Genomic DNA, 25,256 nt, shown 5'->3' on the forward strand with positions numbered 1-25,256 from the left:
CAACCTACTTTGAATATTGGAGTTTTTTTTATCGAACCTGAAATTACCGCAGCCTTCACTAAACTACAGTTAACAGGGGCAGCAATGAAGGTAAAGTAAAATCTAAACTACAGACAAAGCAGGGTACAGTTGACCATGCAACTGTAATGCACATAAAATACAATACTATGAGTTGTGTTCTTCCTAAGGTCTTAACTGCATGAAGTGCTTTAAACATGCTGTACAAATCAGTTTAATCCCACAGAGCCAAGCAGCAGGATTTTCATCCAGAATATATTACTGCTTATGCCTTTGTTCTTCTGAGTCATGGCTGCTGAATCCAAGAGGTTAACAGCTGAAAATTAGCATATTCCTCTAACATTTGAGAATGCTTTAAAGCACTGATTGATTTTTCTTCTCTCAATACATTCCCTCCTCCCCTCATTACAGATCGAAAATTTAATAAACTAACATGTTAGCAGTACACCATTTGAAAACCTTTTAGGATAGTTTTGTTCCTGAATCCTCCTGTTAATATTTTCATAGTAGAGGTGCAGAGTCAACAAGAGATACTCTTTTCACCCCTCATTTAGCACTACAGTCCAGAGTTTCAGGTGTTACAGTTGGGTCATTCCTACGGAACATGGCAGTGCCACAGTGAAGAGGATTTCATGAATATAAACCCTACAAGCAGCAAAAAAAGCAAAGACCGAAAGATTTTTAAAAGCCTGTTTTTCCTCTGTTTAAGTATTTTGAGCTTTACAAAACCCTAAACTGCCAAAGAAAACAAAAATGCCAAGAAGAAACAGCTGCAAAAATGGCACAATCAAAATAGTTTCCACATACTTTGAAACACTTTTCAAAGTTTTCCAGGTCTTAGCAAATTTCCTACATTTGCAGATAGATGATCAGTTTCACAAATAGTTTTAACGTACAATTGGAATATATGTTAAAATTATGTTTACATTCATCTAAAGATCATAGTATTTGACTACAGAAGCTTAAAGATGTTATATGGTACAAAATACTTCCCCAAATCTAGAAAAAGCTTAAGGTAATTCTTTCAGGAAGGCTGTAATACATGACCCGTTCTCAAATGTTTTTAGCCCTACAAGCAAGCACAGCATAGGATATGGGTGAGCTCGTGTGCGTAACAAGATATGAGGAAAATAAGATGCTCTATAGAGGAGAGAACTTAACATAAATTAATAACAGACCTGTACAGCTATACAAATACTCCTATGAAGTGAAGAGAAGGCTTTGAAGATTCAGTGTGGTACAGTGTGTTTAAATGGGCACAACAGCAGTCAAACTATCAGCAAAACTCCGATCAAATGTATGCTTTGAAGAAATGTTAGTAGGCTGTCTTATACATGCAAACCTGGTCTTTTTTTGCCAATATAGAGAGATAGTAACTTGTAAAATAAACTTTTAAAGTCAGTTAAAGTCAAGAAAGAGGTCAGAATGAACATAAAGAAATCTTCCCTCTACCAAACTTTAACCAATGCAATGGACTGAAACCATGATGCTGAAGTGTGAGTTCCTTACTCCCTTGTGCACTTTATGATCCAATGTGACACAGGCAGTAAAAATCCTAAATCTCACGGATCTCTTTTTTTTTTTTTTTTTTTTTTTCACTGAAAGACTCAGGCTCCCTAATGTCTTTGCAACATCAGGCCTTAACACTTCTGGCCCACATTACACAATATTGATTAAAACAGTAATTCAGAAAACCTGGGGAAATGAAAAGGAGGGGCTGAACAATCACAGTCATTCTCATCACCTCAATGACATGCTGTGAATGTAATTAATCCTACATTTATTTAGAGAACTTCACACCTTACACATAAAGCAGCAACTCCCTGCTGGTTTCAGACTAGGTAATTATGTTGTAACAAGGACTAGTTTTCGATTATAAGGGAGATGAAAAGTGAAAGAGACCTATGAAGCTAGCTTCTCTTTTAGGGTATGCCTCACCTGCAAATCAAGAGAAATAAATATAACCTGCTGAGGAATATCTTAATTAGCTTTAATTTAGTTAGTTCCAACAAAGATAGCAGCTTCTACAGAGACCATAAATGCCACCAGGAATCCTGGTTTTTACTTTAAAGCAAAGAGTGCATGCTTGAACTGGCATGTTACACCTACAATGACCAAAATTAGCAAGATGACATTTGTCTTAGATTGCAGAGCACACATATGCGACTACAGAGCAGGCATACATTAAAGCAGCCTATATACCAGTATAACAAATCAAGTTGCAGACACAGTTCCACAGGACACACTGAGGCAATTTAACAACTCATCCCTCTTAACGTACAGATCTCTTTAACTGCGGGAGTTGAAGCTACTACGATAGACAACAAAGAACGAATTTACAATTTTTTGCAATAGAACAGATAAAGGGTGAGATGGTAAGTTAAAAAGTAGAGAAATAGTAACGATGAAAAATATAATACAAATTACATGGGATGAAACATCTTATTCTCCTGCACTCCTCATAACCCATAAAACTTTGAGAAGTATACAACTATACAACTGTGCCGAAGTGAGTGTACTAACCCCTAGAAAACTGCCACGAACACCAACAGCTTCACCTCCAATTCAGGAACACAGAAAATACGCATTTACTGACACTAAAGCAATACATGTTTAAAACTAAACATGTATTTAAATGTTAGGTAAAAGTATTTTAAATTGGCATGGACTCAGCTGTTCACTTACATAGGAAAGCAGAACAGTATGCACTTCACGGCCTGCCCAGGCAAGGACTCTCAGAAGCCGTTCAGCCTTACACATAGCCACTCAGGGCCAGCAGGCATCTTGCTGCCGAGCCACCAGAAGGCACATATGTACAACAGTGGACAACAAAAAGAGATGTGAATAGACACTGGCACAAAGGAGAATACAAAACGCTGGAGAAAGGCTTGGTCTACACAAAGGAACCTCAGCACAGCAAGACTCAGTGGGTAAACTACTCTGACTTCTATAAAGACACAACTCCCATGGGGTCACAGACACATAATTCCCCTCCGGCAGAAGGGAAAAAGCTCTCCTACAACAAACCCACTCCTTGATTCCCCTGCTCCGAGCAGCCCATACTGCAGCTATCAAATAACCAGTGGTTCCCCCAAAGCTCCTTCTCCACTCTCTCATCTCCTTCTGCTCAGAGTAAGGTGTGAAAGATGGAGAAAAGCTCAGACTTATAATACAAATTCAGTTTTAACTTCACCTTGGAGAGGTTGCCATATGTATCATAGTGGTTTGTAAAAGCTCTGACCTAAAGAAAAAAAAAACAACATGCAAACTAGACAAATTAAATTTAATTTTATTATGGAAATGAAAGTAATACCAGAAGTGACAGCAGGGTGGATGATAAGCTCACTTAGCAAGGGGATCAAATGAAGTGATGACATGTCATTATGACCTCAGGGGTTAAAGACGCAATTTTCCATCTGGCTGCATCTGGCTTTTCAAAATAAATGTTGACACCACCTGCCGAGATTTACTACAAGCTGCCTCCATAGGTCTTTGTTTAGCTTTTGGTACCAAGGTTAACATTTACTTTTCTCCCATTTCTGGCAAGTTTGGCTGAGTAACATGCTCCTTTTCTTCAAAGCCCAATGAACAGTTAAAAGGACTTTACATTCCACTTAATACAATAGATCAAATTAGTAATAGTAACTTCATAAGCAGCTCAAAGAGAAACCTAGAAAGCAGGCAAAACTAGCTTTAAGATTGCAAACAGGAAGACAAAATTTTAGCTGCGCTTGCTAACATCCTGCATTGTCTAAGACTTCTAGGAATCTACTTCTCTCTTAGTAACAGGTACCTGAATTAAATTATTTTTCCGAGGAAAAAAAAGAAATCCTTAGAATTAAAGAAGTAGCTTGTACTCACCATACCCAATTGACTATTAGCCACCTGCATGTGTATTATTCAGCAGCTTAATCATTTCCAATTCCAGATACATTGTGTTTAAAATAAATCATCTTTTGCCAGCCCAGTGACACATTCACTTACTCATCTAATTTAGCCACAGCCAAACTATGATCTCAAACCAAATTTGTAATCAGCTATTGACACACTGTTGGCTATAGGTTTTTGTTTCTCCATTGAATATTTACCAGCTACCAGTGGTGTTCCTCTGCTGGCGGCTTAATCTGGAATAGGACCGTAAACTTACTACAACTTGATATATCCATTACATTTCTGCTTGTGACAAACTTTTTTTTTTTTTTTAAAAACCTACAGCTCCCAGACTTTTCTCTGCCAGTACAGGTGAGCTAAACATATTTGTTTCCTGCTGTTTTTAAAGTGCACAGATTCTTCACTAAAAAGAACTTACAATCTGTTTTAACTGTTTAAACAAAGAGGCCCCAGCCTCCACCAGGACTTGGTTACATACCAGGGAAAGAGGAGAAGAAAAGAAAAAACCCTCCACAGATTTTGAGAGCACCCTGGGACTACAGCTATGAAAAGACAGGAGAAAACAAAGAAAGTTAATGAAGCTTGCATGGAGCAAAGAACAGCTAAGAAACAAAACAGAGAATGTACCCAGACTGATGAGACATGCAAATAACTTCGCTGAGAGACCGCAACAAAAATACCTGTAAATACCTTCCCCTCCCAAAGCGTTTTCACCACAAAGGCAAGTATCTTCTTCCCCTGGAATGGAAGATGTACCGCCCTGCTCTCCAGATGCCTCACTGGCCTTGGGGAGCTGGGAACCCTCATCCTTGACAGACAAGTCACCACCCATTTCTGTATCTGTTAAGGTATTTTCTGAATGACAAGTGAACTTTGCTGTTCCATTCGACATCAGGGAAAAAACAAAGTGTTCCTGTTCACTTCGCACATGCTTAACTTCAAGCAGATGCTTCACTGCTAAACGGAACAGGAATGACTTATGCGTATGCTTAAATGCTTTCCTGATTCAGACCCTAAGAATAGGAATGGCTTCTGCAGTTCCTCTTTCTCTTGTTCTCCTAATGACAGACAACTATTGTGCCATGTCATTATGACAATAAGATAACTTAATTGCCCTCTTTCTAGAAGCTGTCAGTTCTGCTTAACTGGTACATAATGTATGCGTCTGGGAGTAAATGTGTTAATGTATCAGTCACTTATACCTACCGTACATTTTCCTCCGCTGTATTTAAAGAAAGACTTGGGTTTTATGACTGACTTGCTAGACATTATATTCATTGTTATGGGCAGCAGTGATATTACTGCCTTATGACTCATTTCTTCGTGAAAGATGCATGAAATAACTTTCTCCTTCTTCATTTACTGCACTTTTTCAACTCAATGTCAACCTGAACATGAATTTCCCCATACCTGTATTTAAGGTGTGGCCAAAAAATGCCTCCTCAAAAACGTCAGTGTAAAATGAACTGGCTGTTCCTGTAACTCATCAGGATTGATGAATCAAAGTGTTTGGAAACGCCTGTAGTTGCTTTAGAATATTTTGTGCATTGTTTTCAAATCACACAGAGAAGATTAAGAATCAACAATACCTACAACATGTAATAAGCACCTATGAACTGAGGCCTTTAATTCTCTAAGAAGTACTGGTAGGGTTACACCTAAATATACAGCCTTTGCAAGTTGGCTCAGTTCTCTCATATTCCCCTTTCTGATCATGATTATTACCAAGTTCCCTCTATATTCCCTCACTGCTTCTTGTGTCTTGTGCACTTACGTTATTTTTTCTCCCATGGTCTCTTGTTAAATTGTGAACTGGAACGCAAAGACTGTTTTTAACCATTGTTATATGAGTCTATATGTTGTTCTATTAACAAACATGACAATAGCATTTTTTGTGTTTATATTACTAAAGCCTTCCTTTTCAGAGAAATATTACTTGCAACTCATACATGTACTTTTGTGGGCCTTCAGAGAAGGCTGTGAAGACATAAACAGTGAGGGAGAAAAAACAAAAGCTGTATGAAAAATAGAATAAGTCTGACAAGAACAATATAACGCTTAGTAAGATTTGAACACACAGCTTTATGTTCTTTTAATCCATTTCTCACCATTTTCCTACCAATACTTTTGGTTTTAAACCATTAAAGCATGCTGATACTTCTAACCAGTCTGGTTGCAAAGTTCCCGAGACTCTGGAAATAAGTAAAGCCACACTAACTCCACTGAAAGAACACATGTGAAACATGGAGTGTTGACATGTCTGGAAGTGGCAGAGCCACTGTTTCCTCTCAAGTGAAGTGGAAGCCACAGCAAGCTGCCAGGGAGAGTGAGTTGGCAAGCAACTACAGGTGCAAGAGGACACAGCGCAGAGCAATTTTTGACACTTATTTGGGTGTTAATAATCAATTGTTACAAGTGCTACAGTCCATAAATCAACTGTTTCATACAGATGTAAATGTGCATCCATCTGACCAGAATTGGAAGTTGTCCATTCTATTGGAATTCTATTAGAATCTGTCTGTTGTCAATTCTGTTAGAATCTGTCAGATTCTAATTCAATCTGAACTAGGAGTTGTTATCTCCTACTGTTACCTAAGTGCTATATAAACCTTTTTATATGTATGAACATGTATAACGTAAGATAGCAATAGAATGAGAATTCCCCAGAAGCTCTTTTTTCCCCAAAGAAAACATTAATATATTAATGAAAATTGACATTTTTATTTAAAATGCAATTCCTCTCTCCCTTCTCCAATGATGTCACTACATAAAAAGATGCACTAAATGTCTTCACTTATGTAGTAAGAATAGCTGGATAGCCAAGGTTACTAAATGAAAAACACTGATCACATTTCCATTTACAGGAGATAGCATTTCTTTCGATTTTACTGATCCTTGTTCATAGATGAAGTATGCTAAAAACATTTCCCACATCAATAACTACTTAAGAACTTACTTGGTTTTTTGAATCCAGATGCAATAGTCTGTAATGAAGAGATCATTAAGGATGTAGGCAGGGTCATTCTCCCTAAAAATCTTGTGAATATCCAGCAGACACTTCAGAACTGCAGCTTTTCCTGGAAATAGATATTTATTTTTGTAATTCACTAGAAATCATCATAGATAATCTTTACCATCTTCTCACCTTTGAAGCTTTAATAACCATGCTATCTACAACCATCTTGTAATTTTAAGTTGATTCACAGTCTCAGAACAGCAGTAATGTGACTATGCCCATCAGTATCCACATCGACAAGGACGTGGAGCCTCTGAATTCAGTAGAAATCTCTCTGTAAGAGTAAAACCCCCAAGGCATAGTCGTGCGTGTAATTCTCTACAGCTGAAGAAGCCCCCCTCCCCCAGTTTTTCTACTTCTCTGAGCTATGCCGGCCCAAACTTCAGCACAGTCATACAGTCCACAGTATTAAAAACAAAAAGCAAGCTGAAAAGTAACTCACAAATAACAAAAAGTTATGTCCCACCATTTATCTGAAGAAAGAGGAAACCTATTTCCCTGTATGCCTACACAAATACCTGTGTTGGAAAATAACAGGGTTGGGAACACACAGCCCACAGCAGGGTCAAGCATGCAGGAGACACAGCAATCGTGTCAGCCAATGTAAGCGTCTAACATCTAACCATTGCCTTAAATTAAGCAGAACTTTTCCTACTTCGGTTAGTTACAGAATGATTTGGCAAACTGAGCCCCAGAAAAATTCACTTCAGGCTCAAGAAGGTGCCATTTGACACACAGTTGATAAATACAGTAAAAGATTAAAATCTTGAATGTTTTCTCATTCCACAACCAGAAATCTTTCTGTAGTCAGTTTAATTTTCTTCATATACCATCATTTATGAAGAATTTATTAATGTAACCTCCAATTGGCTGGAATCTCCTCCCTTAGTTTTCTGATGGAAGTTGCTAAAGGGTTAAGTGCTGGACCACTAAAAAAAAAAAAAAGGAGAAAAAAAATATTTTCACTGTTTAATGGGGGGGGTGTGGAAACCTGCATTCAAATGAAAACAGCCACTACTGCAAATGGAATCTAATAACCCTCTCCCAAGAGGCTGGCTCCTCCTAGGCTATGAAACCTGAACATGGATGAAATTACATTTTACAGATTGAAAAAAAAAAAAAATGAAAGAGCGAAAAGATCAGAACTCCCCCTGCTGTTCAAGCACAAAATCACAACACTTGTTTGTTTTTTAAGTAATTGCATGCTGAAAAAATATCGACAGAGAATGAAAACGAAGGGATGTGGAAGATGGCAATAAAGAGAAAGAACATGGAGCGTAAAAAGCCATGGCAAACAGAACTGAAAAACTCCACTGGTTTGGAAGAGACAAATTGAAGAAAAGTCAGAAAAAGAAAACAAAATGCCAAATATAACTGACAAGCTTTTAGGTTATATCACCATCAATACTTGTCAAGCCAAGCTTGTCAAACTTAACTATTTTGACTAAAAAGAAGTGTGCTCTTTTACAAAGAACTGATATGTGGAATTAAAATTTCGCTAATTTTTTAATGTTCTAGCTGTCAAGCTGCCAGCCCGAACCATTTACATCATCCACTACTGTTACTCATCTGCCAACAATGTAAATTAGTGACTGTAACACTAATTCTCAAGAAAAAGCAGTATTTCTTCACAGATTAAAGTTTTGGATTATAGTAGCTTAATGGGCCTCTAATCAGAGAGGTTGCAAATCTAGCCAGACTTTAAATAGAGAACCCTATGTACAGGCAAACACACGGAGCTCAGCAAACTACCAAACTTCTGCTTTCAGAATATGAATCTTATACACGTACCTCATAAACAAGAAGTCTTATACAACACTGTATTTAACTCCTTACCACAGAAATTAAAAATAAGAGCTGAAGAGTAAACACAATTTAAGCTTTAATGTAGGATATTCCATAACACAGAGATGATTTTTGGCCTTTTTCTGTGAAATTCCACACTGTTAGGTTCTGTCTTTGGATATCTACTTCAGTCTTCAGTAGACATCTGGTCTTAACTTGCAGGCTGTGGCTTTGTATTCAGTAGTATTATTACTTACACTGGCTTAAGTACTCATTTGCCTCCTTCTCCACAGCTTTTTGATGTGCCAGTGCAAGTATTCGTGAAACCATATAGTGAACTGGATCAGAGAACTGATGAAGCCAAAAGATGAACAGACCAGGGGATTTTTGGACAGCTATGTCAGTTCAACTCACTGAAAGATGAGGCAAAAGCAAACCTCGCTGAAAGGTCAGTCAAAGCAAACCTCAAATGTGCTAGTTCTAAAAGTCTTACTTCTTTTGTAGCCCTAGACTTGTCATTTATTAAAATTCACTGTATACCGGAGTTAAGCAAGCCATGGAATAGCAGATGAAGACATCCCAAGGATAACCAGTTTCATTTTCTTCACATAGCTTACAGAGGCAAGCTCTTTTAAGTTCAAGGGTGAAGAAGAAAAATTGCCTATTTTAAAAAACAGCAATGAACGTTTAAGAGCAGGCACAAAAAAAACTTTGATAATAACCTCAGGAAAATATGAATGATTTATTTCTAAGTGAGTTTGTGCGTATCTTCTGTGTAAAGTTACAGCTCTGCATTATACCAATCAATAAATACATTGCCTTTTATGTACAAATTATTCTAAAAGCCAACTAGTTACAAATAAAAGCACAAATAAAAAGTTTCCAATTTCTGTAATAGAATAAAAAATATTTGATCTTCTAAGCTATTAAGATTTAAGATGTAGAACTTAAAAATATATGATTTAGGGCAGACTCTAATACCCTCTATTTTTTGGTCTGAAGATCTGTGTTAGAGGTAAAGGACGATATCAACCAACTTGAAACTGGGATATATTGCAAGATGGGATATCAAATCTAAGTACTGACCCATGGGTTTTCTGAGGTGGTTTTCTTTTCCTGCCATTATGTCCCTACATTGCTGTTGGGGAGAAGACGAGTGGCAACTTCACAGGAGAAGCAGCAGAGTAGCTGAGCAGACAAGGCAAAAATCATAAAAGTCAAAGCATATGTCTGCAGATCACTGGATTCTTCTGGAGTTCATTGCTATGTGATCTGGATTCTTCTGGAGTTCATTGCTATGAACTGGTAGACGACAGCCCACAACTTTAATTCTACAGTTTCAGAAATCCAGTTCTCTTTCAACAGATTAGTTCAAAAAAGGATATAATTTGACCCCAGCTCCGAATCTGCCATTCGATATAACAGCCTACTGATTTTACACAGCATGAAATTCTACCAGCTTTCATACTGAATATTCGGAAGCAAAATAAATTAGTAGTCCAATCATTCTATTTTACATAGTTATTTTTCCTGCAGACTTCTTTATGTTTTTCTACATTTTAAAGAAGGAGGAGCACTCATCTAAAAAGACAAACTGAACTTCACTGTCTCATTAAAAAGTGAGAACAGCAGTTCTAAACAGATCCTAAATAGCTTAAAAATGCAGTACCCTGTACCTTGAAAGTGACACACCAACACAGCAATAGTATTTTTAAAGTCAAGCTACATAACTTGAGGCATAATAATCCAGTCCCATCAGAGTTCTTTACTATTTTTAAATATTTACTGTGTTTATTATTATTACTGAAACATTGTATTATACTATGTCCCAACTTCCCTTACCAGCATCCTGAAAGAAAGCTCAAGTCACGACAAGGTCAACTCAAAAGCTAAATACCAGTCCTCTTGCAGCTACATGAAAAGCAATAGTTTGCAGTACTATTTAATTGAATTCATTATCTGTTACTTGGCAGTCATTTTTACCTATGTTCATCACACATGTACTGCAATACATTGCCAAACCGGTAATCCATCATTTCCAGTAAACAAAGAGGGCAACAGAGTATTTAATGCTATCTATAACTACTATGCTTTGCGCATTGCATAGTTTGCTAAGTATTTTGTAAAACAGAAATTTCTCAAAAAGCATGGCTCAACTTCCATTGAAGTTGGAAGGAAGAAACATTTTCACTCAACAAACGTGCCTCAGCAGTATGAGCATTATCTACAAACCCATTTATTTTAAGAATACAGACACACACTTTTTTTTCTTCACCCAGCTTCTGATTATAGACAGTAACACATCAATTTTTTATCTTTCCCAATTCTTTGGTAGTTGGCTATTTTAAAAACTTAGCACTTTTCAGACTATGCACACGCCATAGTGGTGACAACTAATTTGATACACCATCCCCAGAACTTCCAGAAGTTAACATTAATCACCGTTACTTTTATCACTGCACTGCTAACTTGCTAATGCCCCTCCCAACAGATTTATGTCCACATGAAGGAAGTAATATATTTGTGTCTGCTTCCCAGACATCACCTGGAGCTTATCAGGGCTTATACTCAAGATAGTGTCCTCCTCTCTACTATGAGCAACTCCAGTTTCAGTGAGCACACATTCTCTTTTCTTGAAGCTTGCACGTGCCTTTTCAGCATCCTGAAGGATCCAAAGCCAGCTCTGCAGAGGAGCAGGTTGCCCCATGCTGCACTGTTTCCCAGGCAACCAGCACAGCACAGACATGCAGAGAATGGAGCCAGACCTGCTGCATTTAACTTCTTCCACTGCTTCTAAACCATTCCAACCAGCAACTAAATCAAGTTGAATTTCTTTTAAAGCTGATGGCAGTAACTTTTATGCAAATGACTGAGGTCAGAACAAACAAGGCTAGCCTATCTCCCCTGTCAGTAGAGAATGAGTTAGCACACCCAAACTATTTCCCCAGAGAAGATGGGGACTTTGCTGTTGGAGCAAGACCATGGTGGGTGACACAAAGAGACCATGACGATAAGCACTACGGGGCCACTGTGTTTCGGAAACAGAGGAGGAGGCGGCAACAGCAGCCACACGTCCAGCGTGGGAGGATGGAGCAGGAAACCTGACCCAGGTATTGTTACCTCCCCTACCAAACTACTGAAAATATTTTGTTGGATCATTGAATGTTCACTCCAATATATTTTTCCATCATAACATTAAAAGAAAAGCAAACAGCTTACCTCTCATGGACTATACTCTTAAGAAAAAAAAAAATCTAAAAGGCTGGAAGCACTGTGTGATTTCACTTTTGTTATCAGAATTTTTTTTTTTCCACACTTATGAACAGCAGCATAAGCCAGTGGAGATAAGCGAAGAGGGACAGCATATATCTTCCCCTCAAAACTTCACTACCCAACTGTTATAATGTAAATGGTACTTTGAATCATCAATAGTTTTTGGCAGTAGTAGAGATTAGTATTGCCATTTGCGTTTTTTTCTTTTTTTTAATCCTGCAACACACAAGCACTGAAAATAAACCACCAAAGTGCTGCTTCTCAGTGATTCTTCTGTCCAAAAAAACATAAATAACCAAACACAATGCTTAATTTTGAAAGTAGTAAGTCACAATAAATAGAAAAGTTCCAAGTAACTTTAACAACCCAAGATATAAACATGATTGTGTACAACCACACAACTGAAGCTGGAATAATCACAGGTTTGAAAACTTGTACTGTTACATGAAAGCTGTCTGGGATGAATAGGGAATATAAAAAGAATATCGCTGCTGAAAGAATAATTTGCAGTCATTAAGATGATGACAGCTCTACTCCTGAAAGAGAAACAAAACAAAGCTACAAATATGTAGTGTGTAGTCAGTTCTTCAGTTTTAAATAATTTTTTTTTAATATTATTTATTTTTCAACAGAATGGTTTTCATGGTATTCACTGCTTGGTTTTTTTTATGAACAACTCTACTTGGCTGTTATTTAGAACTGTCTTATTTTCCTAATAACAAGCAGAGAACTAAGATAACATACAGAGGTCAGAGATGATGCAAAACCAGTTTTGATGCTGATATAAATTCATGATTTCTGTTCTTCCCAGACTACATTGGACTTAACAGAGTCATCTCGACCATTTTGCCTTAATCCTACAAAGAACTGTAACACTGAATGTGAACCACAAAACTACCCCTTGCCCTTCAAAGCATGATTCTGCATGTTAATACTAAACTGGCACACACAATGGGACAGTTTAAAGAATAAATATGGCTAGATGTCAAATACAGTTATTCAAAACAGGACAAAAGAAAGTAATTAATGGACTGGTTCAGTTAAAAGAAATAAAAAAACAACAAAAAAACAACGGACGTAACAACATAAGATCTAATTCTAGAAAAAGAAACTGGCAAGGAGAGCAGGAATTCAACATTAGGGAAAACTTCCTTTCTGTCAAAATCCTAACATCACTGACAAGGGTTAAATTAAAATAACAGTTCTTCTAAACAGTAAATCACGATCACGCAGGGAAACTTCCCAGATTTACAACTGCAAAACCATGATGAGCAGAACTTAATCAAACAGAACAGCTGGAACAACTGAAGATGATGATGCTTTAAAAGCTTCCCTTAGATAGAGATAAATCATGGAAGTTATCAGAAATCCTTCCAATCTTTTTTAACAGGGTAATTAAATAACACAATGAACAACATAAAACAACAGGACTGCTGCTATACTTGTAACAATAAGTGATCCTGGTTTGAAATAAAAATTTTAGACACCTTTGGAATAGGGTCTAAAAAAAATTATAGTATCTAACCTACCATAACAAAGGCTTCATTAAAACTTTCTTTTCCAACTGAAAAAATCTCTTTACAGACAAACACAGTAAGAGGAAAATAATTTAAAGACCTTTTCCCTGGAGCTTTATAAATAACAGTTGGACTATCCTGTTTTATGAAGATACAAGATCTGATCAAAGATTTTTCTAAGGGTAAGACATTTGTAACATTACTTTTGTATAAGTTTTCTGGCATGAATAACATAGCTGAATTTACACCACAACTGCCTATATTGTCTGCTGGGTAATAAGTGAGTTGCTTCAAGGGTTTTTTCCTGGTAAGGACACTAATTTTGTTCTCTTCTCTCCCCACCCCCATTTTCACAAAACCACAAGACGTCCAGAAATCTATCCAGTATCTACCAAATTTGGGTGAAACTCACCAAAGGATTCAAAAGTTATTTAACAAAACAGACATACAAACAACGTGGCTATGCAGGCATCACTTCCAATCACTAAAAAACTCACCTAGTTGCAGTATCATGACTGTATCATTGAAGGCACGTGTCACTAATCCAAAATGTCTGTGTAAGGGATAGCATAACACTCTTCTTCCAAAAGATACCAGGACGTCATGAATGCTAGTGAAACTCTGTGTGCATCAGTGAGAAATCTGAATTAGACGGTGTGCTTTTCCATACGAAGAAATTAGGGTTTTATTTGTTTGTTTGTTCTCCTTTAAGGAAAATTCATAGCAGAATAGAAAAAAAAACCCCACATTTTTATATATTATGCATCTAAAAATCTGTATTTTAATAGATATGGAAATCAAGATGTTAAATAGAAACAAGACACTGAACATTTAGTTTGCATGGCAGGATAACAGAAGTTCTATACGTTTTAGTGGTTTTGAATTCAAAAAAAGAATGTAGAGAACATTAGAATAAAACATCTAACTCAAGACTTTGCCATTCTTTAGATTAAAGCAATAAATTACATCTGTCCCACATTATTATATATATTAAGGGGAAGCTATAAAAAGCCTTTTAAGAATAAAGAAAAATTAAAACCACATGATATTAACAAAATACATGTGTACATGTAAGATCTTTAAAAATGATACATGACTCTGCCTTTCATGAAAATTATAGATATTCTAGACAGGGATAAATATATCTGCCTAGGGAAAGCAGTTCATTGTCCTCCTTTATAAGTGAGGAAGACCTCTCATTTACTCAGGCCAAAGGCATTAATGAGTTATTAAAGACTTTCTTGAGAGAGTGATTTCCTTTCCAGCTTTCGCTTTTCAAGACAAAATATTCCATTTATGAATTCAAGTACAAATACCTATTTCATCTTGAACTCTCAATTAATTAAAATTAATAAAAATGCTTTGCTGACAGCCAGCACTTTTTTCGCATTATACGACTGCCTCAACCCATTTTTCATTTTAATAGATCACAGGTAAGCATTTAAATAATTTATGTTTTGTTATTTAATATTTAGAGCCTAAGGTGTGTACATGTCACACACAGCAAAATGGCAGTCAGTTCAAACAAACCATAGCTGAGGCAGTTTTGTTTACAGATTGATGAAAACACCCGCCTCTACATGGTTTGTACAACACATATAGTTATTAACAGCTTGGTGCCAGGAGACTGAATTTTCTGGGTGTGAAATATACTGTTGGCACAGGCTGCGCCAAGAACTGCTACATTATAGGATAAGCACATGCAGAGAACTCCTTCGCTATGGATATGGATCTGAGAAAAAAATATCAGAGAGTTAAGGCAATCACTGCATTTTAACTGCACTCCTTTGTGACTTGCTCCTGCAGATTATCCAATTGGAAACAAATTAAAACTAACAGATCTAGAAAACCAGTTGTCACAGAAGAAGTTATGACTTAATATACATTTGTCACTACTAGAAACATTTGAAGGACTGAACCCAAAAGTCACGTCAAATTTCATTTTTGATCCTGCAAACTGAGACTTGGCTCAGTAATTGCAGAAACGAGGACAGGACAGTCCTTTCTAGCTTGCTGCCGTCATAAGAAATAATGGATTAAAGGCCAGGTTAAGTCCCTTGCACTTCCAGCTCTGTAACAACTTAATTACACAGGCCTGTGTGCTTTCGGTAAACAATCTGAAAGAGCAAAGAATAGAATTCAGTTTGTTTCCTCTAATCTATGTTAGTTTCAAAGGGCTAGCAGCAACTAAATAAATAGGGATGTGACAAAAACACTGAAAAGAGGGGAGTGGGTAAAGCAACACATGCCCACTAAACTCTGCAAGAAACCTGAGAGTATTCAGCATGTGTCTGAAAGATCACACAATCAGTAAAGCCTTAATGAAATAACAGTTCTACACCTAGAGAACTGAGGTCTTTTTGCTACAAGAATATGGAATTCACCTTCTCCACAATAGGTGGAAAAAAAAATAATAATCCAACACCTTTTGATTGAATTCCAAGAGCTTTTCCTATTTGGTTTGCATTTACTTCTGGGCTTCCCAGTTCCACTCTCCAGTGTATTCTGAAGACACACAGCAGAATGGAGGAGAAGCCAGAAGCCACCTGATTTGCAGCCAAGAAAAAGAGCAAGCTAGAAGTGAAGAAAGACTCTGCAGTCAAAACCCCCAAAAGTGAACAATAAGCTGCTTTATTAAGGTCTGCCATCTCCAAAAGTTATTAAAACACATATCTGAGGTAGGACTTAAAGGACACAAGAACACTAAGAAATTACATTCCCTGCTTTTTATGCCCTTTATGCCCTTTCTATTTTAACATGCTTTAGCCAATTAAATGGGAAGATATCTACAACTTCTGATCAAGGAGCTGGAAGGCCCTGTTTTCTTGCCCTAAGCATGGAGTTACACACGCATATGTGGACATATGTGAGGAATAATTACCGTTACTTCCTAAATAAAGGTCAGGACTTGCGAATCAAGCCCAGGAGCTAGGGACAGTGTGTACACGCGCAGCTTTTTCATAGTGCCTATCCTTAGCTTTTCCAGAATGGGCCAGAAGGCAGCCCAGCACCCAGGCAGATGAGAGGTCATATTCCTCCTGCCTCTTGAGGCTTCCGGTAGCTGGGAACCCAGAAGCCACAATCAATTTCTTGTAACATTTATTAAAAAGAGGATATACATTTAATTCACCTTCAATACTGAAACAGTAAGCTTTCCACAAAAGCAACATAGAATACCAAAACCAAATAAAATGGCAAACACACAACGCAAAACTTAAGTTTTAACTTACCTCCAGCCAGCACAACGTTGCACTCAGTTTCCTGATGTTCCAGGCTGATTCAACCTGATTTTAAGAGGAGGCCATAAAACAAGTATTATCTAATTCAACATTCAAGACTGCTGGCAAACTGTCTAAGATAACATTCTGGCAGCAATTTAAGAACCTTTGTGAATATGAAGTAGTAATTATATTATGTGCATTGAAATGGCCACAGGACAGCATTAAAAATTATATTGCAATGCAGATGTTAAATAACTGGTTTCCGTATTGGGAATATCTAGCTCATGCACAAAGCCTTCAAAATACAACAGCGATCACAGAAAAATGATATTTTAGTGGAATTCTGTCCCTTTCACCAAGCAACAGAAACTCGAATCAACAAAGCTCAAGCTGAAATGCCTTGTTTCGCAAAAACAGCTCAAGACTTTTGGCTTTCAGAGAGGGTCCTAAAGCCAGGAGTACATGTAAAATGTCATTATTCTTAAAATGTGACAGATTCATAGTATTTGTGTGGTAGTTTGGTCTAGTGGGATGATTAGGGCAAAAAGCCAGGAAGCCTTGATCTATAATCCTGGCTCTAGTAAAGAGTTGTGTGGCCTGAATGTCTTGGGTTTCCTATTAAAAAGGGGAAAAAAAAAAAAAAAAGGAAAAAACCCACAGTGTGTTTTCCACATATACCATATGGTTATTGCAAAGATCAGAAGTTGTGATCCTCATGTATTTGCAATTTTGTGCAACACTAACACAGAGTACAACAACCATCCTACGTCATTCTGTTGAATACGCAGGTCTGGATGTTTCTGCCTGACATTCTAAAATCCATGCCTTGCAATTCAGTCTGATTAAGACAGAATGGTTTGGATTACATGTTACAATATTTTGATTAAAAGACTTAAGAAAACATCTCATTGGTTAATATCAGCAGAGGAGATACTAGGCGCAAAGTTGTATCTGGGAAGAAAGTCCATTTCGACAAGGCAAGCTACCCACAGAACAGCATGGAATCTATTCTAAACTTCTATCTTCTTAATTCTCTATATCCTGTTAAAAGCCTAGGATACAGCACACAAAATAAAGCTGGCTGCTGCTTGAGTAAGAGATGGGCAAACATCAGAATCCTGAAAATGGAAACACACCTTTCTACTTCCCTCCAGTGTCTGAATACTAGAAAAAGAAAACTCTGCATTAGGATTTCTTTTTTTTTAAAATGTGTGTCAATTTTAAAAATTTTAAATGCCTCACTCTAGTTTCCAGAATGCCTCAGGAAACACAGTGCATAAGTTTTAAAACTCAGTGCATAAGCTTTAAAAAAAACCCAAACAACCAACACCACCAAAAAACCTAAAAAAATCAGTTTTGTTAAAGGCATATAATGGTAGCCTATATAAAACACTAAACGCATAGCTTCAGCCCTACAAACTTGACGATTTCCCATGCTTTTTCAGAATCCAAATCAGTAGTGGTGTTACTACAAACATACTTATTATAGCACTGTCAAAAAAAACAGAAGGAAGAAGCATCAATATAAAAGAACAATTATTTTGTGAAATATGCATTTACATAAATCAAGACATCACAATACAAAACAAATCAGAAACAAACAGAACTGTTTGGAGTCTCCTGCAACTCCACTTCTCTCCTACAGCTAAAATGCTGCTCCAGAGGAATGGAAATATTTAGAAGTCACATTAATCCCCACACGCACCCCAAAAGTTCAATCTAGAGACATAGTCTTCCATTTTAACTTACTCAATTATATATTTTTAATGCTTGGAAGTAAGTTCACTTTAAATGGCGAGTTTCCTAAATGACAGTATAGGGTCCAGCACTAGGTTCCTAAAACATACGAAATTTTTCTATTTTTATTTTTTTTTAAACTTACATTCTTGTCTCCTTCATTGACACAGATTTCATAGCAGTATGCCAGAAGGATATCAGTTAAACCAAGATATACATGATGACGGCTTCTTTTATCCAGAAGATAAGATTTATTTGTGAGCTTTCTCAGCTGCTCTTTCTCTTCCTCAGAGAAGACAACTATAAAAAGTAAAAAGATAATTGATTATGAATTTAAAAGGTGGCACATTCATTTTAATAGGTGGTAATACTACTTCCAATGGTCTCTTTAAAAAGTGCATAACTAATCACTAGTCACTCATCACTCAAGAAAAAGGCTAAATCATTCTTACTTTCATTTTTAACTTTCATTACATTCTGAAATATTCCTTTCAAAGTCAAGTTCCGGCCCTGCAATGTATTTACTGTATGTACACACTGGCAAGTTTGAATCCCTCTGAAAGTGCCAAGGTTGCATGGGTATCTTATACAGAGATAAATGCACAATCAGGATCTGAGTAAAGTGAAGTTTATTAAGTTCACATTGTACAGAATAAAAATACAAAAGCAGGATAAAAAAAACAAATGTATTTTCTTATTGTAGAAAAGGGTAAGAACTAAAGAAACAGGAAAGGAAAAAAAGCAAAGGTACATTTTGTATTTCCAAGCCTCATCAATTTTGACTCGCGACGTAGGCATGATTTAGGAGCGTGTTTTATGCTGTCTGATAACATCCTTCCAGTGTGTGAGGAAGATCAAAGAAAGATCAAAATCCTGTCCCCACTGATGAAAGCTGCATTTCCTTCCAAAGAGTTACAGTATCCACCATTTAGGACCATCATATTTTGCTTATCTTCAGCGTACCTCATTTAGTTAAGAATGTCTATACTGAGCCAACCAAAACAATCTCCTCGCCCTGTACCATCTCTTTGGGATGCATAAGGAAGATGACAACAACAACATAGCAGGCATGCTTCAATAATGCATCGAAGCATTTCTCTAGGAAACAGCGGTATAGACGTGGATAGCTAAGATTGAATATTGAACGGTAACCCTTATTGAGAGTACTTAAAACACTTCAGAAACGATGGCAGTTTGCCTTGAAATAGCAGTAGAGATTAAGTAGATAGCTGACTAGAAGCTGTCTCTGTACAAACTCAAAAGTAAATCAAGAGGCCATTTAGTACAATTACAACAGCCAGAAGCCAGAGCTAAGCTATTTTCACCCAGGCTGCACAGAGCGCAGGCCTTCCACATCAACAGGCTCTGATTTACTGAATAGGACAGATGTAGTGAGCATGTTTTGGTCACACCACAGAAGAAAGTTACAGGCACAAGGTGACTTGGCAAGAGAAAGCAGTGTTACTAGCTCGACAGCTGATGCTTTATTGCATTAAGGAAGTCCCACACAGTGATTTGTTCAAGCACCAGTAACACTGGAACCAGCATTAGACTTGTTCTGGTCCTGATTCACTTGTTCCTGTCCTGTTACACTTTCAAAACAAGCCCTAAGTGCCAGGGGTAGATACATGATGTACCCCTTAACTCACTGAATTGTAATTATTTATCTGGGGGGAGCAGGGAGCAAACTCAAAACCTTACAATTAGTATCAAAATGTCTCTTCAATTATTCTTTTACCACCCCCTTGTTTGAGTCACTATGTTCTGGCATACTTAGCTGGGGGCAGAGAAAAGCTGTACAAACTTAAAAGTGTAAAACAATTAATGATTACCACACTGAGATGAGGCAGGCACCTGGGAAGGATCAGCCTTTGGGGCTCCCCAAGACAGATTCCTGAATATTGCTGAGCTGCCATCTTCCACCAGCACTAAAGACTTGACCTGATAACCCAGCAATTCTTGCCCCAACTTGATTCACTGTTTTTCCAATTTAGGATTTTATATCTTACACATTGGTATTTCCTATGTAATCCTTGAGCTACAAATGATCCTGTCTCAACAATCCTACCTGCAATTTTACTGCTCGTATTTTTCTGCAGAGTTTCTCACACTTCTTCCTTAGCAGCAAGAGACAAGGTTACGCAGCTGGGCATAATCCATAATCCAGAGCCCTGGACCCTTGGGACACAGGCAGCTAAACCGCCGGGGGGAGCATACAGCACAGGTTACAGAAAGAAAAGGTTACAACTCCTAGTAAACCATGCCCCTTTTTACACTCTTCGCCCATTTTTCTATCATAAGGATGAAGATCGCAAATGTGCTTATAGATGTTCCTCCTCAAACACTGCTCATCATCATTTTACACAATCTGCCTATAAAACATGTGGTCTTCTTTATCCCAGGAGTTTTCTACAAGCTTTCTAATTTTATGACATGTTTTGAAACAAATGTTTGTGATGCCAAAGGCGCGTACATATGCACACACCTCATCTTGAGACATAAAATTACAAATTAGGAAAACCATTTTTGAATGTTTCATCTTTATGAACTTTTTTAATGTTTCTATCAGCTTCACAACCATGAAATATTTGATTTAAATTCCTATGGAAACTTCTTGATGAGCTAAACATTTCTTTGGAGTCAAGCCAGTCTCGATTTATTTACAAGCTCCCACGAAAAGAAATTCCAGCTTTTATCTCATCTTGAGAAAGCCAATCTCTTCCACTTGCTATGATCTAGTACAAAGTGACAATTTAGCAAGACTATGGCAGTTTTAATTCTGTTTTTTTTCTGTTAATGCAATGCAGTTCAATATTACTCCTTAAATCAGAAATATAGACGATATAAGGAAATTTGCTGATAGAATATAGATATAAGTTCTTAAATTGCATTGATTCTTCAGTGAGTCACCTCTATCATTCATATTAAAATTATCCATAAAACCATATGTGCAACATTGTAGCACATTTGAAAAAAAATTAGTTTCTGAAAAACATAACATGGAAGCACTTCGTAAGTTGCTACAGTAGGGTGGATTTAACGAGGTATCACAACAGGGTGTTTACAGTTAGAAGGTCCAATTGGAAGAAAAAAGGCATTCCAATTTCAGCTAGCTTTCACTAAAAAACCCTCTCCTGGAGTACAGCACAATTTATAATAAAGTCATACACAAGTGGCACTTTTGCCCTGAAGAGAAGCACAAAAGAGAAGAGGTAAAACTGAAGCTAAAGAAGAAAAAGAAATCCTGAAAAGCATACAGCCAGAAGTTTGCTAGCAAAGACTACCAGAGCAGATCAGATTCTTAAAGCTTAAAATCACTTTTGATGACTACAGTAATACAGAATTTTGTTACATATAAACTAAATAATTCCTTCAAATCACCTGGGAATTCATCAAAGACAGAATACCTGTTCTGGTGGATGCAAAACAGTTATGCCAGCACTCTCAGATTTCCAGGCGCACCTCAATGTGCTTGCTACAGTTACCAGTCAAGATGCACACGTATCAGAAATGCAACTGTTCTTCTTCAGAAACTCATATGCAGTACTGGATCCACTACTGATCTACTCTTCTCAATCAGTGACTACAACATGAAGTTTGGTTTTGTTTCACAGCTGATCAAAAATCGTGGGAGATAAGAAACAGTCCAACACTCAGAGCAAAAAAAAAAATTTACTTTTTCAAGTTTTACTAACAAGTGTTTGTTAGATTCCCTAAAACCCACATGCTAGAGGAACACGTAAATGTGAACCATACTTACCTTCTAAGTAGAAAGCAAAGAAACTCCTAGTGAAGTTCATGAAACGTACGAGAGAAAAGTTTTCTTCCTCTAAAATGCAAACTCTCTGAAGCACCATAACATACACAACTGGATCATAAACACAGAAAATACAAGTCTAGTAGACAATTCCCAAAGGTAAATGTTACAAGATGTTCCTTAACCCACTGCAAAGTGCCAGGTGTTCTAAATAAAATTTCTCTCCCTGGAGAAAATACTTCAAATTTTACAGACAAATATCTATCCATTCCTTAAAGTTTTTTGAAAAATAAATTATTCACGCCTGAAACTCATTGTGAACGCATCAAACCCACCACCTACTTTGTTCTCCTAATTCAAAAATACAAGTTCATAGTATAAGATTAACAGAACAAGTAAAATTGTAATTACATTTTATTTATTAAGCCTGTACTTTGTACACTTATGTCACCAATGTTTATATAACAATACCTGTACAATAATTAATATCTAATGCATCTGCTGCTACTTACCAAGTACTAAATTTGCAAGTTTTCCTTAAGTTTGATTTTAAAATGTTTTGTACATTTGTCAGTGCCAAAACCATGCTTCTTATAGCCACAGTATAACTCTGTATTAATATAGGCATGTCTAAAGGAATCAGAAAAATTAATCTGCCATACTAAGTTACTGTTGGACAGTACTACAGAGACTGCCTTACTTTTTAATCGTCTCCTTTACTTATTTTAAATCAGCCATTCCTCATGTTAAAATAAACATATTTCAAATTGCTTGTCAGTACCCAACTGTCAGTAAAGTACAGCTTAATGTCTAAAGGGGAGGATGAGGTCTGACAGCTAGATGGTGTTTTGTTACGGTCTTACTCATATTTCACACTGATATCGCATCACTTAGATCAAGCCAGTGTAGGATCTGTATCTCAGAACCAGTGTGATACTTATTATTCTAAATGTGTTAGGGGTACTTAGATAAAATGTGCTATCTCGACAGATAGCCGACTCGTGGTCAGACTGAGAGAATCACAGAGAAGTATAGGCCAGGAAGCACCTCTGATAATCAGCTGGTCTAATCTTCTGGTGAAAGCAGAGCCTTGGCTTATGGTCCTGTCAAGCCAAGTCTTGAATTCCACAGCTATCTTGAAGGAAAATAACTGAACAGAACTGATTCCCTCCCGCCCGCTTTTTTTTTAATGTTAATTAAAATATTATGCTATAATATTAAGCTTCTTAAATGTGTACTTCTATCCCTGTAAGTAAAAGAATCAGCAACACCAGATAAAGGAGGAGATTAGTCAGCAAAGAGCAAATTTGTCAGGAAGAAAGTTAGCTATTGATTTTAATCAGTTGCAAACAAGACTCTCTTCTTTTCAACCTCTTCCTAAAACATGAAAAGAGCAAAGGCAGCACTGCTATGACTAGAAAGATGCCCAAAGGCTGTGCTAAGGATCAGCATTTCCCCTGGTGCTGGATAATGCCTTAAAAATACTTGATAATAATACTGTAAACTTAAACAAGTAACTGAACTAATGAAGCTGATTTTCTATTGATTTGTCTTTTGTGCTTGAATTTGTTGCTATCTGATAATATATGAAAGGTTACTGAAACTTTCCGCAGTGCTGACATGCCGACAACATCCCTTTCCTGCATGGGCTCTACATCTAAAAAGATGGCACTGAAGATTCAGAGCCATTTTTGCAGAACTTGTAGGAAGAGCCCATCTTTGAGATCCCCATAAGCTCTGTCGAGGAGACTGCGATCAGACGAGCCTCAGTTCTTCGGGAAGTGAACTAAAAGTCTTAAAACCACAAAGCTGTCTTCCTCTGCATACCTATATTAATTCACTCTAAACTACTACCAGTCAAATCTGGTTTGTTCATCCCTCCCTTTTCTTTACAATTCTTCCATTCAAAAGTTTAGCTCCTTCACAAATAGCTTTTCTTCCATGTCAAGCTTTCACCCTTCTCTAATTCTCAAATTGAAATTTAGAGCCCATTTCCTCCATATCACTTCTGACCTTCTTTCAGGCATTCTCCATAAACTTTCCAAAGTCTCCAAAAAATTTCTTGGATCTTGTGATTTCCTTTATACTAATTTTTGTCTTTATTATTTAACAAATGTGCAGTTCCTATAAACTACATCAAAATCATACATCATTCTTTCTTCCATGTCTTACTATTCTTGCCTTTTAAAATCCGAGATACTTTACAATAGAGACCTATCATTTATATGCCAAGAATTATGCATGAATAAACAGATTTCTTTCCTCACATGAAAAACACTTGCTCTGCAGCAGAACACTGCCAGGAAGGTACACATGCTGCAAACGCCTGGAAGACTGAGTAAAACAGGTAAGCAGAACAATTGAAGAAACGTGCTAAAAAAAGAAGAAAAGTACGTGATTCATCTTAAACTTATGAATTTACCAGTAATGGTATATATTTGAGCAGAGCCCTACTGAAAGATGGATCTTTAAAAAGAAATTACCTCTTATTCTATGAGGACACCAGAAGGAAAGAATGGTCACTGGTAAGCATAATAGGTTACTGTAAACAAAATACATTATCCCTGGAGCATACGAATATTATATTAAATACATACATCAGCCTGAGCCTTTGAAGATTATTGTGTTGCCTAAAAAGGAGTTTTTACAGTTGTGCAAGTTGAAGTAGAATAAAAGTGATCTTTTAACTAAGTTGAATGGGATTGTTACAAAACGGAACATCTTTCATCTGGAATCTGTAGAAGGAAGACTCTAACGTAAGCTTCAGTAGCAGCAGAAAGCAAGCTTTCCAGAAGTTTTATTCCCTCATGGGAAAGGCTGTGTAATTAGTTAGGCTTTATGGAGTATTACTTGACTTGCATTAGACATTGTAAACGTAAACAAAATCTGTGCCTTTCAGCTTCAGAAAATGTCCACTCCAAAAAATGATATTTTGCTACAAACATTATGGTGAAACCTGCTCTCTACTTCTGGTTCCTCAGCCATACTGCAAAGGCAATGAATTCAGCTGCCTGGAGGCTAACAAGCCTATGGGGAAAACA

The 25,256-nt window shown here is 37.0% G+C and overlaps 1 protein-coding gene across 2 annotated transcripts in view; it reads right to left on the minus strand.

The window, feature by feature from the left end:
- Positions 1–25,256, minus strand: part of SHQ1 (SHQ1, H/ACA ribonucleoprotein assembly factor) — a 54,759-nt gene that overhangs the window by 17,066 nt on the left and 12,437 nt on the right. The window contains exons 8-12 of one of the 2 annotated variants that reach the window (XM_054216183.1): positions 22,219–22,326; positions 18,604–18,758; positions 16,731–16,784; positions 13,998–14,121; positions 6,866–6,986 (exon numbers count right to left, since the gene is read on the minus strand). In XM_054216183.1, coding sequence (XP_054072158.1) covers positions 6,866–6,986; positions 13,998–14,121; positions 16,731–16,784; positions 18,604–18,758; positions 22,219–22,326 — 562 coding nt within the window. The remainder of the gene's footprint in view (positions 1–6,865; positions 6,987–13,997; positions 14,122–16,730; positions 16,785–18,603; positions 18,759–22,218; positions 22,327–25,256) is intronic. The other variant, XM_054216184.1, reaches the window with a different exon arrangement.

The sequence above is a fragment of the Rissa tridactyla genome, chromosome 10 (genome assembly GCF_028500815.1).
Source record: "Rissa tridactyla isolate bRisTri1 chromosome 10, bRisTri1.patW.cur.20221130, whole genome shotgun sequence".
NCBI lineage: Eukaryota > Metazoa > Chordata > Aves > Charadriiformes > Laridae > Rissa > Rissa tridactyla.